Source organism: Vulpes lagopus, chromosome 21 (assembly GCF_018345385.1).
Source record: "Vulpes lagopus strain Blue_001 chromosome 21, ASM1834538v1, whole genome shotgun sequence".
Taxonomy (NCBI): Eukaryota; Metazoa; Chordata; class Mammalia; order Carnivora; family Canidae; genus Vulpes; species Vulpes lagopus.
Window position 1 is genome coordinate 28,552,456 of NC_054844.1, and position 16,674 is coordinate 28,569,129.

General features: G+C 41.9%; 1 protein-coding gene across 2 annotated transcripts; it reads left to right on the forward strand.

The window, feature by feature from the left end:
- Positions 1-7,616: 7,616 nt before the first annotated feature.
- Positions 7,617-14,617, forward strand: ETFBKMT (electron transfer flavoprotein subunit beta lysine methyltransferase). Of its 2 annotated transcripts, XM_041736156.1 has the most exons (5): positions 7,617-7,801; positions 9,393-9,500; positions 10,062-10,503; positions 12,875-13,005; positions 14,146-14,617. In XM_041736156.1, exons 3-5 carry the CDS (start codon positions 10,178-10,180, stop codon positions 14,487-14,489), a joined length of 801 nt encoding a protein of 266 aa, XP_041592090.1. In that variant the 5' UTR covers positions 7,617-7,801; positions 9,393-9,500; positions 10,062-10,177; the 3' UTR covers positions 14,490-14,617. The 2 variants fall into 2 exon arrangements, with proteins under 2 accessions (XP_041592090.1, XP_041592091.1); XM_041736157.1 differs by lacking the exons at positions 7,617-7,801; positions 9,393-9,500 and having other exon boundaries at positions 9,765-10,503.
- The last annotated feature ends 2,057 nt before the right edge of the window (positions 14,618-16,674 follow it).

The window sequence follows — 16,674 nt, forward strand, 5'->3', positions numbered from 1 at the left end:
AGTTGTGGGTACATGCGTGCATGCATTTGTCAAAACTCTATCAGAGGCACCTGACTGGCTCAGTTGGTAGAGCATTTGAATCTTGATCTCGGGCTTGTAAGTTCCAGGCCCATGTTGGGTGTGGAGATTCCTTAAAAATTAAATCCTTATTTTTTATTTATTTTTTTTTTAGATTGGAAGAGAGAAAATGTTTACAAATTGTTTGTTTTTAGGAAGTTTTTGACCACAAGTAAATAAAACCAAACTTCCGGTGGCTTTAAAAAACAAAGGAAAGTAAAAACTAAACAAGAAAAGCAAATGCGCCATTCAGTCCTTTTTTCAAATGTTTTGTGTGCAGCTTCCAACTGGGGCTTCCAGGAGGCCGGGCTGTCCTCCCTGCAGAATGGAATACAGAGGCTCGGAGGGCTTGCTCCGAACCACACATGGGCACCGGCAGGTTCACCAGCCGAGCAGGAATTTCATTCCAAGTGCCTGGTAGATGGCAGGGACTCCACTGAAGTTGGTTGTCTTCCTTCTCTGGGAATACACAGTGTCTAATTTTTCTTCTGAATCTGCTTATCCAGTGTTCTCTGGACCTTGAACTTTCAAGCATCAATAGTTTCTTCTTGGTTTGTGTATTAGTTTCCCAAGGCTGCCATAGCAAAGTGCCATAAACTGTGTGTGACATATCTGGTATCCCTTGTCTCACAGTTCTGGAAGCAAGAAATCTGCAATTAAGGTATTGACTGGTTCTTCGGAGGACTTGGTGGGAAATCTCAAAAATTAAATCTTAAAAAAAAAAAAAAACCCACGCCCAAACCCAACACCTCTCATCAGACTGTTTGCTTGAGATTTGTGCATTTCAGTGCATGTGAATTAGGCCTCAATTAGTGGGAAAAAGAGAAGGAGACAAATCCCTGTCCTCATGGAGAGTCCTTCTGCTCATTTTAGTTCAATAAGCAAAATAAGTGATGAATGCCTGTGGAGAAAAGCAGAGCGGGGAAAGAAAGCATTGCAATTTCAAGTACGGTGGTCAGACCTTGTGGAGATGTTAGCATCTGAGCAGACTTAGAAGAGAGGAGGGGTAAAAATCTGCAACAAAATACCAGAGAACCGAATTCAGCAGCCTAGTAAAAGGATTACACATGATGACTAAGTGGGATTGACCCCTGGAATGCAGGGATGATTCAACATACAAAAATTGATCACTGTCATATACCAGATTAACAGAATGAAGCAGGAAAACCACTTGATCTTCTTAATTGATGCAGAAAAAGCATTTGACAAAATCAAGCGAAATGAGGGGTTTAGTGGTATTCATTTTCTGAGGGAAGACCACTCCAGGCTGGTGGTATAGCAAGCTGGGAAACAGCAAATGTGTTTGAAAAATGCAAGATGGCAGCAACACGGTGAGTCCAGTGCATTGGAAAAGGTATTATTGAAGGGAGAAAGTAGCAGGAATGGAAGCCAGGGAAGGTGCCAGGCATGTGATCGGAAGGCATGGTGGGTGGAGGTGCTACTGGAGGGTATTCGGTGGGGCAGTGACATGACCTGACTTCCTTTTCAAAGGATGGATCTGGCTCTCTGTTGAGAACAGACCTCAAGGAGCAAGGATGGACCTGGAGGAGTTAATTAGGATGCTGATGTAATGATCCAGGCTACAGGTGATGGTGGCTTGGGCTAGAGTAACAGTGCAGGTGGTAAGAAGTGGTTAGATTCTGGGTATATTTTGAAGCTATCACTTAGAGGATGGGCAGGTAGATTAATTGTGGAGTGTGTGTGTGTGTGTGTGTGTGTGTGTGTGTGAGAGAGAGGCCGAGAATGTGTCATGGATTGTGTCACCAATTTTTTTTTTTAAGTAGGCTCCAGGGGTGCTCGGCTGGCTCAGCGGCTGAACGTCTGCCTTTGGCTCAGGTTGTGAGTCCCGCATTTGGCTCCCCGCATGGAGCCTGCTTCTCCCTCTGCTTGTGTCTCTACCTCTGTGTGTGTGTGTGTCTCATGAATAAATAAATACAATCTTAAAAAAAAAATAAAGTAGGCTCCATACCCAGTGTGGAACCCCACATGAGGTTTGAACTCAAGATCCTAAGATCAAGAGTCCAATGCTTAACCAACTGAGCCACCCAGGCACCCCAACACAGTCTTTCTTTAAACTTTAGGCTTTAACTATTACCAGTGAGAAGTATTTCCACTATATTTTACAACTGAACAAGTGTACCACTGTGGTAACATTGTGGGTGAGAATCTGCTCTTTATACAGAATTAAGTCTATTTCACAGTTTCAGTTTTGCTGTTTTTGTTTTTGTTTTTTTAGTTTTTTGCTTTCACCATTTTAACTGACACACCTGGCAGATGTTAAACTAAATTTTCACTAGATGGCACTATAGCTTTAGTTGGCTGAAGACTGAGCAGCTCTGCAACTTCTCAATCCCTTTTATAGCAAACAGGTCTTAAAGGACCCACAGTCAGGATTTTTAGGTGTGACTTAACTCTCTGGATTTACAAGTGTGCCTCCTGAAGGAGCAGCAAGTGCAAACCTCAGATGAGGAACTGAAAAGAGGAAACTTGCACATTCACACAGACATGGTGTTACAGAACGGTTGCAAGGATAGTTTTGTGGAGAGAAGTTAGGAGGAAGTTTAAGCTCTTAGAAAACCCCAAACTTCACACTTGACAAGTCTGGGGAGAAACCCATTCTGAGATGGCAGAGGCAAATTCACACTTCCTTGCGCGTGTGTATTTTTTTTTAAGGTAAGCTTTACACTCAGTCAAGGGCTTGAACTCAAGACTCCAATATCAAGAGTTGCATGTTCTACAGACAGCCAACCAGGCACCCCTCTTTGGGGGCAATTTATGTTTTCTGCATCTCAAGGCTGTTTTTATTTTAAGATTTTTAAAAATTTATTTATTCATGAGAGACAGAGACAGAGAGAGAGAGATAGAGGCAGAGACACAGGCAGAGGGAGAAGCAGGCTCCATGCAGGGAGCCTGAGGTGGGACTTGATCCTGCATCTCCAGGATCCGGCCCTGGGCTGAAGGCAGCGCTAAACCGCTGAGCCACCCAGGCTGCCCTCAGGGCTGATTTGAAAACAAAACTGAAATGTCAATATTTTACTAGAAATATATTTACCAAAAAAATAAATGAATATATTTATAAGTTTGTCATTTATATTTATAAACAGTTAAAAATTATGTTTTATTTATAAACACTAGTCTCCCAATGTGGCAAAAGAAGTTATGTTTTTCTCATCATTCCAGATAATTCCATTAGCTTTGTTGAACTGTTCTCCCAGCATTGAGGGAAAACAAAAATACAAAGCACTTATTTTTAATGTACCTGAATTATGTAAGAACAGAAAAACAATGCAAAAGTTTGGACTTAAAATGAGACACAATTTGAATAGAAGATGAATGGATGGCAAAGAAGCACATAGAAAGATGCTCAAACAACATGGATAAATCTCACAATAAGCATGTTGAGTGAAAACAAAGACAAAAAAGAGTACATATTGTATGATTGCATTTATATAAAAATCTAGAAAATGCGAACTAATCCATAGTGACAGAAAGCAGATCAGTGACTGCGTGGGGATGGGATAGGGGGGATGTGGGCAAAGACAGGGGGGCACTGAATATGCTCACTATCTTGATTTTGGTGATGGTTTTATGAGTGTATATGTATATTGAAACATCAGACTGTATACACTTTACGTGAAATTTATTGCCTGTCAGTTATACAATAAAACTGTTAAAAATAAAATTTATTTTTATTTTTAAAATTTTTATTTCTTTATGATAGTCACACAGGGAGAGAGAGAGAGAGAGAGGCAGAGACACAGGCAGAGGGAGAAGCAGGCTCCATGCACTGGGAGCCCGACGTGGGATTTGATCCCAGGTCTCCAGGATCGCGCCCTGGGCCAAAGGCAGGTGCCCAAACCGCTGCGCCACCCAGGGATCCCTAAAAATAAAATTTAATAATGAGACACTGATATGTAATGTTTACTAATTTATTCATTTGTTTGCTTGTCTTTCATTTAACAGAATTGTCTTAACTGTGCCAGAAGATAAAAGAGGAAAGACATAGACTTTCTCTAAGTCTAGTAGAGAAGCCAGGCAATGGTAGTTCTGCTTGATATTCTCATTGGATGTACCCATAGGAAGCTAAGAAAATGTCGAGATTAGTGTGTGTGTGTTGCAGAAGGCTTTTCAGAGGGCCTTGATCCGGACCTGAGCTCTGAAGGTTGAGAAGGTGGATGGAACAGTGAAGATCGGTTGTTTATGGGGCAGTGTCCACAGCTTGCTGTCTTAACCAAGGAGAGAGAGCCTACAGAGAGAACAAGGCCCTGCGCCAAAAATCATAAAGCCACATGATAGCTCAGTTGTTATCAGTTGACAAGTCTGCTTGGTAGCACTTGGGTCCATTTAAATAAAAGCATGACAGCTCTTTCTTTTAATTAAACAACAATACATCAATACCACACAACAATAGAAAAGAAAATCCAGGTCTATTTTTCATGGCTTATCTGGTTTATCTTATAGGAATATAAGGGTTTTTCTGAACTATAGAATAGTCCAGAAAAAAAAAAAAAAACCCAAAGCAAAAACATTTAAGTTGTACTGTAGAGAATGAGAGAGAGGAAGGTAGGATTGGAAAGAGACCAGTTCTAGGAATTCAGGCAAGGGATCATAAGACTGAACTAAGGCAATAGCAAAAGGAAAAGAAAGTGGATCAATTTTAAAATTACTAAAGTGGGGAAAGGACATTTAGCAGTCCCTTTAGCCTAGTTCCAAGTTTTAGTTAAGGTGTCTTCACTTTTTTTTTTTCCTTCACATTATTAAATGCATCTTCAATGATGAGCACTTAAGATTTTTACTGGAAACCCTCTTTTGTAGAAATGTTAGGTCTGTCTCCTCTCCCTGGTGTCTTGGGGAATAATTGGGATATCCTTGCTATTCACAGGGATAGAATACAGAATCAAGTTAAAAACAATTCTTTAACCAATTGATCTTGAACATGTATTAAGGTTTATTGCTAGTAAGATAATCGGAGTGCGGAAATGAGAAATTCTGGTTGAGAAAACAAAGGTATACATCAGCAGCTGTTTTTATTTTTATTTTTATTTTTTTTAATTTTTTTTAAAAATTTATTTATGATAGTCACAGAGAGAGAGAGAGAGGCAGAGACATAGGTAGAGGGGGAAGCAGGCTCCATGCACCGGGAGCCCGACGTGGGATTCGATCCAGGGTCTCCAGGATCGCGCCCTGGGCCAAAGGCAGGCGCCAAATCGCTGTGCCACCCAGGGATCCTTTTTTTTTTTTTTAAATAGCTAGTTAATAAATACAATTTTATTCACAGTCATGAGTTAGGGGCAGACGGGGCTAGGCAGGGAAAGATAAAGGAAAGGCCCAAGAGTCAGGCTCTTACTGATCTCAAGAAAAGGGACACAAGACAGTAAAAACAGAAAAAAATAAACCTGGCTCCCTAGCTCCAACATGTTAGGAGTATCCCCCTAATTTAATGGCTACTGAGTAATCGCAGGAACTCACCAGACTACAAAGAAATGTCATTAAGGTGTTATCGATAGTCCCTGCTCAAACCAAGATGGCAATAAGATGGCATCTCAAGGCCAAGGGCTACCTGACTAGGCTCAGAGAAATCCCAGATGTAGAGAAATGTTATGCAGGAGATACTAATCAGAGAGAAGGGAACACCTTGTTTGGGCTCATGATATTTATAAGAACATCTTGTTTGTCATTGTGATAGTTACAAATTCACCGTGTTGTTTCTAAATATAGACATGATATTTACAAATCCACCCCGATATTGATGAGAAATCTACCAAGTTCCCTGGTCAGTTTCCTACAAAAGACCATAAAAGGCCTCAGGGGGCCACCCTGTCAGGACCCCTTTCACCTTTAAGAGCTTTCTCTGTACCTCTGCTTAATAAACTTCTACCTCTTCGCTCACTTTGTTGTCCATGAGATTCAGTCTTCGACTCTGTGAGACAAGAACGAAGCTCTCCCCTATCAATATTAGTTTTTATAGAGGAAATGTAGGGCAGAGGGACTCAGAGAGGCTAGGTGCCTCTCCTTCCTTCTGAAATAAGCACAGCCGTTCCTGCAAAAGCAAATGAGAAGGATGCCTCTGGGGTTGTTACCTGGAACAAGGTTTCATCTCCTTCTAAGTAGTTCCTAGAGGTTCCAGTTTGTAGGCAAAGTGGGAAATCCCTCGAACAGAGGGCCGAGATGGAGAACAGAAGCAACAGGCTCTAATTTTGAACAGGTGGCTGCCAAATCACTCCCCTAATTGCAGATTCAGGTGCAGAAACCCGATTTGCCTGTTCCTTAGTGGAGGTCAATTTTCTTTCTCCTTTGACACCCCAGAGATGGTTTTCATGGTCAGGTGCGGAGGCGAGTGGAGTTTGGAGTATGTGGAGGGTTGCAAGGTGGACACGTGGGTCCAGAACTTGAGTGATAAAGGTTGCAAACAGATTTATAGTGAATATCTATGAAAATTAGGAAAGAGAGGACGTCCTTCGGGATTTAAGCTGTCGAAGGTAAGGGTCACGGAGGGCTTATGCTGCGTCTGGGTTGCTCGGCGCTGCATACCTGGTGCCCAGGTGTGCGTAGGGGCTGTGGAGGAATTGCCCCGAGAGGTGCCACTTTGGCTTGTGGATTTCTTTTTTTTTTTTTTTTTTTTTTTGTGGATTATTTGGCTTGTGGATCGTTTCATTTCTTCTTTCTTTTCTTTTCTTCTTCTTTTTTTTTTTTTTTTGGATTATTTCTGAGCTGAAAACCATCAAGGTATAAAAGACTCAGGGAGAAACTGACCTCCCCCAACTGCTTAAAAGAATTTAAACATGGGACGCCCGGGTGGCTCAGCGGATGAGCACCTGCCCTCGGCCCAGGGCGTGATCCTGGGGTCCCGGGATCGAGTCCCACGTCGGGCTCCCTGCATGGAGCCTGCTTCTCCCTCTGCCTGTGTCTCTGCCTCTGTGTCTCTTAAAAAAAAAAAAATTCAACAGAGGACCTGCTCCAGAGGAGATCTCTCACCGTAGGTAACTGCAGTACCGCGGGACGTAGGTGTGACAGGTAGGAGTGGAGCAAAGTCTGACGATCGCTCTCGCCATCCCCTTGCTTCTGTGCGGCCCAGCACACACTTACCCCTGGTCGTCTTCTGTGAATGACTCTCCTTCCCTTTGAAGTGCCCAACTCCCTTCTCCTCCGTTCAGGATGACGTCTAGAGCTCCTCGTCCCCCCAGGCACAACATGCAACTCGGGGTTGTTCTGTGGATGCGTTTAAGGTCAATGTAATTCTGCGAACAGCTGGAAGAAGCTTTGTAGGGTGGAGGAAGGGAAGAGCAACACTGCCCCGTCTCCGAGGCGTGACTGGCACAGAGCAGACGCTCCACAGTTTGGATTTCGCAGGAACCCGAGCTCAGGGTCCCTCCCTTGCTGAGCGACCTCAGGTGCCCCGCTCCTCGTCGGGAGGCCCGGCCCCTTTAAGAAAGGTAGGCAAAGGCGGAGAGGCTGCTGGGAAGGGGGGCGGGACCCGCGCTCCGCGCTCCGCACCGGGAGCCCAGCGTCCGCCTCCCCGCGGGGCCGCCGCGCGCCGTGTGCGGCTCTAAAGCATGCCGGGAAAGACGCTCAAAGGCGAGGGCTTAGCTTCCCCGCGCGCTCATAGCCCAGCCTGGGAAGGACAAAAGGACTGCGCCTGCGCCTTTAAGGCGGACTCCCGTTCTCGGAGGGAAATAACGTGGTCACGGACGCGTATGGAGCTTCCCCCTTTTAACCCGTCCTCTTTCCTCAACAACGAACACAGGTACCGAGTGTCCCGCGCCCAGTCCCGGGTTCCCAGAGGATGCTTCACGGGGGCGGGAGGCGCCGCGCTAGCCCGCGTGGTGTCCCGAACCACAATCCTGTTTGCTGTGTTTTAAAAAAACTTTTCAGTTAATTATTTATTTTTACTTATTCATGAGAGAGAGAGAGAGAGAGAGGCAGAGGGAGAAGCAGGCTCCGTGCGGGGAGCCCGACGCGGGACTCGATCCCGCGACCCGGGATCACGCCCTGGGCCACCCGGGCGTCCCTGCTGTGGTTCTGGTTTTGGTTTTACAGATTTTATTTATGCCTGTGTCTCTCATGAATAAATACATACAATCTTAAAAAAAATAAGGGTTTTATTTGAGAGCGAGCTCTGTGTGGGGAGGGGCAGAGATGGAGGGAGCAGCCGAGTCCCCACTGCATAGGGAGCCCCTATGGGACTTGATCCCGCGACCCCGGGGTCCTAACCTGAGCCCGACGCAGATGCTCAACAGCCTGCGCCGCCCAGGCACCAGCTCCGCCGCGTTTTTAAGCTTAGGCTTCTGGGCAGACCCAGCACTTCCTAACGGGATCGGGCCAGGGAGAGAGAAGCGAGGCTGTCAGAGACCCTGGGGTCCCGGGGCCTGAAAATCTAGCCTGAGCTCACACACAGGTGGCCTGACGGGCATTTAGCCTGCCTTGTGTTCTGATATATTTATATGTATGAATTAAATATATTAATATACTAAATATATAATGCATAATCTTTAAATATGTCACATTTAATTTAAACATATATCAAATATTAAATATATATTAACATGTAACTTAACCATATATATACTATATTAATACATCAAATGTATATTAATTTAAATATATATTGTACAATATACTATAATACATATAATGTATTATAATGTATATATTATATAATTATATAATTTAATTATATATTTATATACTTATATAATATATACTATATCAATACATCAAATGTATATTAATTTAAATATATATTGTATAATATACTATAATACATATAATGTATTATAATGTATATATTATATAATTATATAATTTAATTATATAATTTAATTATATAATTTAATTATATAATTATATAATAATATATAATATACATTTACATAATATATAATTATAATATATATTTAAATATATTATCTATTTATTCATGAGAGACACACAGAGACGCAGGCAGAGGGAGAAGCAGGCTCCATGCAGGGAGCCCAACGCGGGACTCGATCTCGGGTCTCCAGGATCACGCCCTGGGTTGAAGGCAGATGCTCAAGCACTGAGCCACCCGGGCTGCCCTATTCTTACTCTTATCAAGGTGTTTTTCCTATTGGAACAAGTCTTTTTGGCCCAGGCTTGGTTAACATGAATCAGGAGATATTTACGGAAAGATGTTTGTGAATTGATATTCTGTAATGACAAATCTGTAAAAATTTCTTTAGAGAAAAAAATTTGAATCTTGATTACCATGATGTTTTATGCTACAACAACCGTTATTGAAATAGAGGGTACTGAGGATAATTTGTATTATCTTTGTCCACAATTATGGTTTGGTAACCTCCACAACTCTTGGCAAGACTTCATACAGGCAAGAAGCGTGTTTGCCCTGGTAATAGCTCTACCTCACCGCTAGTCTAAGGTTCCTGAAGTCGGAGACTTCTTTTATTCACAGTGCCTGCTTAAAAGTAAGTGGTTTATTAAATGTATCTTGTGTGTATGTGAGAAAGGATTTTAAAGGTAAACCTTATTTTATGTAACAGGCATATTTCCGAGGATTTCTCTCAAAATCAAATGCTTGTATATTTGTTCTAAAGTATTAAAAGGCTTTTGTTGTGAAAAAGGCTTGTGTATGTGTGTGTGTGTGTGTGTGTGTTTTTTTTTTTTAAGATTTTATTTATTTGAGAGAGGGGGAGAGCGAGCGAGCACACATGAGTAGGGGGAGAGGGAGAAGCACACTTTCCACTGAGCGGGGAGCCTGATGCCAGGGGCTCCATCCCAGGACCCTGAGACCATGACCTGAGCTGAAGGCAGCCGCTTCACTGACTGAGCCACCCAGGCACCCCAAAAGGCTTCCTTTAAAACGGTTGGATTTTCCTGAGTTGATGTACCAACACTTCCATCTGAAATGGACTTGCACTTGTGAATCCTCTGCTACAGATTTTACACTGCACTATTTTCTTACTACACAATGGGAATGTGGAAGTGTGCATGAGCCTTGGGATTTTCAGTATTCTTTCTGTTTTTAGAGACCCACCAATTCCAGTTGAGATCACCGTGGCAGCCAGACCTTTCCTTCCTCACAAGGAGCAGCAGCTCTTATCAACAGCAACATTGACAGAACCTGTGATTTGGAAAAGGACTCATGGCTTTGAGCCTAGGCTGGAGAACATTTGCACCATTTGCCACGAATCACTGTAGTATCTTTCTGAAAGCAGTGAGGAGTAGTGGTCTTTCCTTGTTTTCCTGGGGCCACTGCCCTTGGAGACGAACTGGAAGCTTTTTGGACCCTGAGATGAAAGCTTTCCTGGAGGAGAACACTGAAGTCACCAGCAGTGGCAGCCTCACCCCTGAAATCCAGTTGCGGCTTTTGACACCCAGATGCAAGTTCTGGTGGCAGAGAGCTGACCTGTGGCCCTATAGTGAACCATACTGGGCAATCTACTGGCCAGGAGGCCAAGCCCTGTCTAGGTACTCTCCTGACTGAAATGGGAAGCCTTAAGGCCCTTCCAGATCCTTTCTGTTTTCTGCAGATTCTTTTTTTAGCCCCTTCCAACTCTATATTCTCCTTTCTCCTCACAAAAAACAAACAGTAAAACCTCAAAGTCTTGTCACATTTGGAGCAGTTTAAGCATACTCCAGGTTTATCAAGCTATTTCCTCAAATACAGTTCTTTAAGAGAAACCCTCGGATTAACTGCAAGACCCTAGATAGCTGTAAGTGATCTAAATTTCACAGTATTGTCTGGTTCATGGTTCATAAGATAGGGCCAGTGCAGTTTCAAGATGGACCCCAAAGCCCCAACCCTTTAGCTCTCCTAGTTTATTTATTTTTAAATTTTTATTTATGATAGTCACACACACACAGAGAGAGAGGCAGAGACACAGGCAGAGGGAGAAGCAGGCTCCATGCACCGGGAGCCCGACGCGGGACTCGATCCTGGACGAGCGATCCTCGCTGCGCCACCCGGGGATCCCTAGCTCTCCTAGTTTAATCTCATAAATGTTGCTCCTTGAGTCTTATACTCCCACCCTTGAGCCTCTGCTCAATCCCAACGAACAGGGGATGCGAGTGGGCCCTGCAAGGATTCCCTCTTTAGTGGCTTACTGACATCTCAGGTGAACTCTGGACTTGAATCTGCATTTAAAAAAAATTTTTTTTTAAGATTTTATTTATTGGGATCCCTGGGTGGCGCAGCGGTTTGGCGCCTGCCTTTGGCCCAGGGCACGATCCTGGAGACCCGGGATCGAATCCCACATCAGGCTCCCGGTGCATGGAGCCTGCTTCTCCCTCCGCCTGTGTCTCTGCCTCTCTCTCTCTCTCTCTCTGTGACTATCATAAATAAATAAAAAATTAAAAAAAAAAAAGAAAAAAAAAAGATTTTATTTATTTATTCAAAGAGACAGAGAGAGAGAGAGAGAGGCAGAGACACAGGCAGAGGGAGAAGCAGGCTCCATGCAGAGAGCCTGACGTGGGACTCGGTCCAGGGTCTCCAGGATCACGCCCTGGGCTACAGGTGGCGCTAAACTGCTGCGCCACCGGGGCTGCCCTAAAAAAAATTTTTTTAAAGTAAGCTTTATGCCCATCATGGGGCTTTAGGACATTCTCTCACACATTGCATTATGCTTTTTATTAAAACACAGCTGCAAAAAACAAAAACAAACAAACAAACAAAAAAAACACAGCTGCTGAGACAAAGGCAAGAGTTTTCAGCATTTCAATCTGGTTTTTTGCTCTTAGATTGGTAAATGATTAAATGTGCTTATACCTTGAGGTTATAGAGCTTTGAAAAGGATAAGGAGTTGCAGCAAGGGTATTGCCTAACAAAATTTATGTAGTTTTAAATGCAAAATAAATAAATGCATATATATAGTTTTTTGGGGAACCCTGGAGATGGGAGCTTTCTAGGTATTTTCAAACAATTCTGATTTTCTGGTTGTTGTTGCCAAAGTTTCAAGCTTTATTACTTACATCATACCTCAAAAATACTGACATTTACTGACATTTTCAGTGACATCTATTAAAGTGATTTGAGGAACAGGAGTATCTGTTAACATAGAATTTCTATATGGTAGTAGTGAGGTGAAGATGGGTAGCAGCTTTCCCTTTAGACAGGCCACTACACCCCTACTTTGCCATAATCCCAGATATTCTTTCCTTTCCCGTAGTTTGCTCAAGTGTCAGTTGACACATTATTTCAGGGTTTTTCATCCATCTGCATTGTTTTTTTTTTTTTAAATTTTTATTTATTTATGATAGTCACAGAGAAAGAGAGAGAGAGAGAGAGGCAGAGGGAGAAGCAAGCTCCATGCACCGAGAGCCCGACGTGGGATTCGATCCCGGGTCTCCAGGATCGCGCCCTGGGCCAAAGGCAGGCGCCAAACCGCTGCGCCACCCAGGGATCCCTATCTGCATTGTTTGATAACTATTTTGCCCTTGTCCAAATTCTTTGGTGAACTGGACTTTGTGCCTTACCAGAGAGGTTATTGTAACACAAAATAAGCAGTAGAAAAAACACTCTATGATGAATAATCAAAAGGACAGTGAATTTTGGATCTAGCTTACTGAGTCCGTATTATAGCAGCATTCTGTTAGTCTGTATTCTTGGGGCTTGACAGTTTGTGGATCATAGGAAGTGCTCAATATTTTAAAAATAAATTTTTGAAAAAAAGACATTTTTTGGGGGGAGGGTGCTGGCTTAGTCATTAGAGCTTACAGACTTTTGATCTCAGGGTCAGGAGTTCAACCTCCATGTTGGGTGTAGAGCTTAAAAAAGACTTTTTTTTAAACCTCTTACTGACCTTCTCCCATCTCGGTGTTTTTTGCTTTCTTTCCAAATTAGGTATCTTTTGGATAATCCTGATGTTGTTAGAGGAAAGTCTGTGTTAGATCTTGGGAGTGGATGTGGAGCTACAGCTATTGCTGCTAAGATGAGTGGGGCATCAAGGATCTTGGCCAACGACATAGACCCTAGTAAGGATTTCATATTTAAAAAAATATTTTTTAAAGGTTTTATTTATTTACTTGAGATAGAGAGCAAGGGGGCATGAGCGATGGGACTAAGAGGAAGAGGGAGAAGCAGGCTCCCTGCTGAGCAAGGAGCTCGACCTGGGGCTCAACATGGGGCTCAATCCCAGGACCCCAGGATCATGGCAGACACTTAACCAACTGAATCACCTGGGTGCCCCACAACTTAAAAATATTTAAAGCTTATCTTTATTCTCTTTTGGGATAATTATCTATAGATGCCTCAACGTGATAGCTTATTTCCATGTGTATTTTGTAATCTGATACTGTGAACTTATTATGTTCAGTGGGACTTTATCTCTGAGGCTCCTATGAAGCCTGAATTGAAGTGCATATTTCTTAAGAGGATTTGTATTTATGTGTGTACCAACCTGGGAGTGCTTACTGTTAATTTCTGGGCTAGAGATTTCTTGAAATATGTAGGTTGTGTGTATTTGACCCAAAACCCAAGTAAGGATAGGCCTTGTGTTTTGAGGGAGATTTTATTCTATTAAATCCCAAGTTGAGACAGGTCAGTTTTAATCTTATCTGATTTTCTTTTACTTTACAGTTTTACTGAGGATCTAGCTCTTGATTATACTTATTTTATTTTTTTAAAGGGGTTGGAGAGGGGGAGAGACAGAATCTTGAGCAGGCTCCACGCCCAAGTGCATGAGCTTGACACAGGGCTTGATCTCACAACTCTGAGATCATGATCTGCGCTGATATCAAGAGTCTGATGGTTGATGCTTAATAGACTGAGCCACCCAGGGGTCTCAGTTCTAACTTGCCACGTTGCTCAAGCTCAAGGCTTGATTCCCTGTCTCCTGGACAGCTATAACAAACCAAACCTCTTGGTTATTAGATCAGCAAATGTTCCTGAAAGCCTTGACATTTCTAGGTGTTTTGTATTGTTTGTTTTGTTTTCAGGATGTCCACTCATGCATCTGAAAATTGTAGTAAATAGTTTGTATTGGTAGAAACTTCTTTATCTAAAAAACCACTTTGAACAAAAGGGAAAAAAATATTATTAGGATATTTTCTAAATTACTTAATAGGGGATTAAAACTGCCTAGCATATACCAATTCATTATGTGCTTTTTAAAGTTGCAGGAATGGCTATCAGACTGAATTGTGAATTGAACCAACTGAATCCTTTTCCCATTTTAACCAAAAACATTTTGGATTTGGAACAAGATAAGTGGGACCTTGTTGTGCTTGGAGATATGTTTTATGATGAGGACCTTGCAGACAGTCTTCATCAATGGCTGAAGAATTGCTTTTGGACCCACAGAACTCGAGTACTGATTGGTGACCCTGGACGACCCCAATTCAGTGGACATAGCATTCAACATCAGCTACACAAACTGATAGAATATTCACTTCCAGAGCCCACTAGGAGGGAAAACAATGGATTGACAACAAGCACAGTATGGGATTTTCAGCCTTGAGTTATCCAAGTGCTTCCAAGTATGAATATATTATGTTTGGGTTTAACCCTAAAAGATTCTCCAGTTTAAAGCATGTAGTTCTTGTTAAATGGCAAATCTTGTTTCTAAAATATGAAGTCTTAAAGTTTTGTCAGCCTTTGTCATGTAATTTTGTTCTGCATTACATCAAATATACAAATCTCTGCCTGCAGTTTTCTAGTTTTACAGCTGTAGGAATAGAATCCTAGAGGACAATACCAAAATGGTAGCAACATGTAATTCAAGTAGTGGAGAGGAACGAGAAAGTGTAGCGAAGTCTGTTTCAGTAGTTGAGGACAACTGTAGGTTGTATCTTTGAATTAGATACAATAAAAAATATAGAAGAATACTGTATTTCAAAAAAGTTACCTGTAAAGATCAATGAGGCATCAAAGTGCCTCATACAGTATTTAGTAAGTAATAGGACCTCAACTGGCAGTCCTGGATAAAAATAAAGATTTTAGAATACTGTTACCTTATGATTCATGCCTCTTTATGGCTCACCAAGGTTAGCTAGAAATTGGTTATGCTATCTTGACATGTACCAACTTGTCAGGATCTTCTTTATCAATAAAAACTCTATGACATAAATGGGAATGTGAAGAAGAATAGGTATAGGACCCTGCTATTTGTATAGGAAAGATATACATATATATATATATAGCTACATATGAATATACATATAAAATACAGGAGTTGCTTGCAACATACATAGAATGTCCCTGAAAAGATAAATATGTAACTGAACAGTGGTTGCCTTTTGGGAGGGTACCGGGTAGCTGGTAGACTGGGGTGAGAGAGAGACTTAGGTTTTACCTTTGGGTCTTACTTAAGATTTTGTACTAATTATATGTACTGTAAATTTTCTAATCTCTAATTTAAAACTGAACATGAGCATTATATGTGTTGGAAAAAAAAATATAAAATGCAGCCTTGCTAATGTCCTCTCATGTTCTTGCACACTGCATAGGAATGGTTTACAACATGTGCATCATATATAAACTTTCTAATAATGCACGCACACCACTGGGATTTGGGTACCAGGGAGATGTGATCACAGTTTCAGATATAGCAGAAATGTGAAGGGCAAGTTGTTGCTGAGATAGGAAAAGAGGATAATTAGATGGGAGTTTTAGAGCTGAGGCTGCAGAGGATCTTGTGATTCTTGAACTTGGAAGCCAGAGTTTATTCCAGTCCAGGGAAACAACTCTTGTGCATCTAATTCCCATTCGTCTACTGGGTCTTAAACATTATCAGCTCTGAATTTTGATTCAGCCTTGGGTTAAAATTAATAGAAATTACAGACTACACTGGCATTAGGTGATATTTGAGAGGAAAGGGTTTTGTTGACCACGTCCTTTGAAAATTCAGAGTACTCTGCTGGTTATTGCCCTTCTCAGCAAGATAAAGAGAAAATTATATTCTGGAGCACTGTGGAAATCAACTTGATGAAAGAAAGAGAAGATTTAATTTAATTTAATTTTTTTTTTAATTTTTATTTATTTATGATAGTCACAGAGAGAGAGAGAGAGAGACGCAGAGACACAGGCAGAGGGAGAAGCAGGCTCCATGCACCGGGAGCCTGATGTGGGATTCGATCCCGGGTCTCCAGGATCGCGCCCTGGGCCAAAGGCAGGCGCCAAACCGCTGCGCCACCCAGGGATCCCAGGTAGAGAGATAATTAAAACAGACAAGATGCCAGGTGGTGATAGATGGTAAGGAGAAAAATAAAGAGATCAAAGTGATAGGTGAGGATGATTAGTGATAGGTAGGACTGGGGTACTGAAATTTTCTTTTCTTTTTATTCATTTACTTCTTGGGGGAGGGTACTGAAATTTTAAACAGAAATAGCTAATACAACCAGCAATATAAAAGGGTAAGAATATCAAACTGCAAAGTGCTTTTAGGAAGATACTCCTTTACAGACCCTAAAAAGCTGACACTTTAGGTCTTGAAAAACTTGTTTCCCAAAAAGGGGGAAAAGCTACTGACTTTGTTTGATGTTTACTATTATGTTTTATTGAATTTGTCTTTAGAAAAATTTCATAGGTGGAACAGGTCTTACCATTTTACACATATGTACATATGTACCACCTTGGGGCAATATATATATATCCATACCATACATACCACATTTATAAAGTAATTAATAGTAAGGTCAAGAAAG

Bases quoted from the DNA above. Each gene is read 5' to 3' on its own strand.
- ETFBKMT (XM_041736156.1), top strand. From the start codon at position 10,178: ATGGCTTTGAGCCTAGGCTGGAGAACATTTGCACCATTTGCCACGAAT. The intron at 10,504-12,874 runs GTACTCTCCTGA...TTTCCAAATTAG, and splicing joins GGAGGCCAAGCCCTGTCTAG to GTATCTTTTGGATAATCCTG. The intron at 13,006-14,145 runs GTAAGGATTTCA...TGCTTTTTAAAG, and splicing joins GGCCAACGACATAGACCCTA to TTGCAGGAATGGCTATCAGA.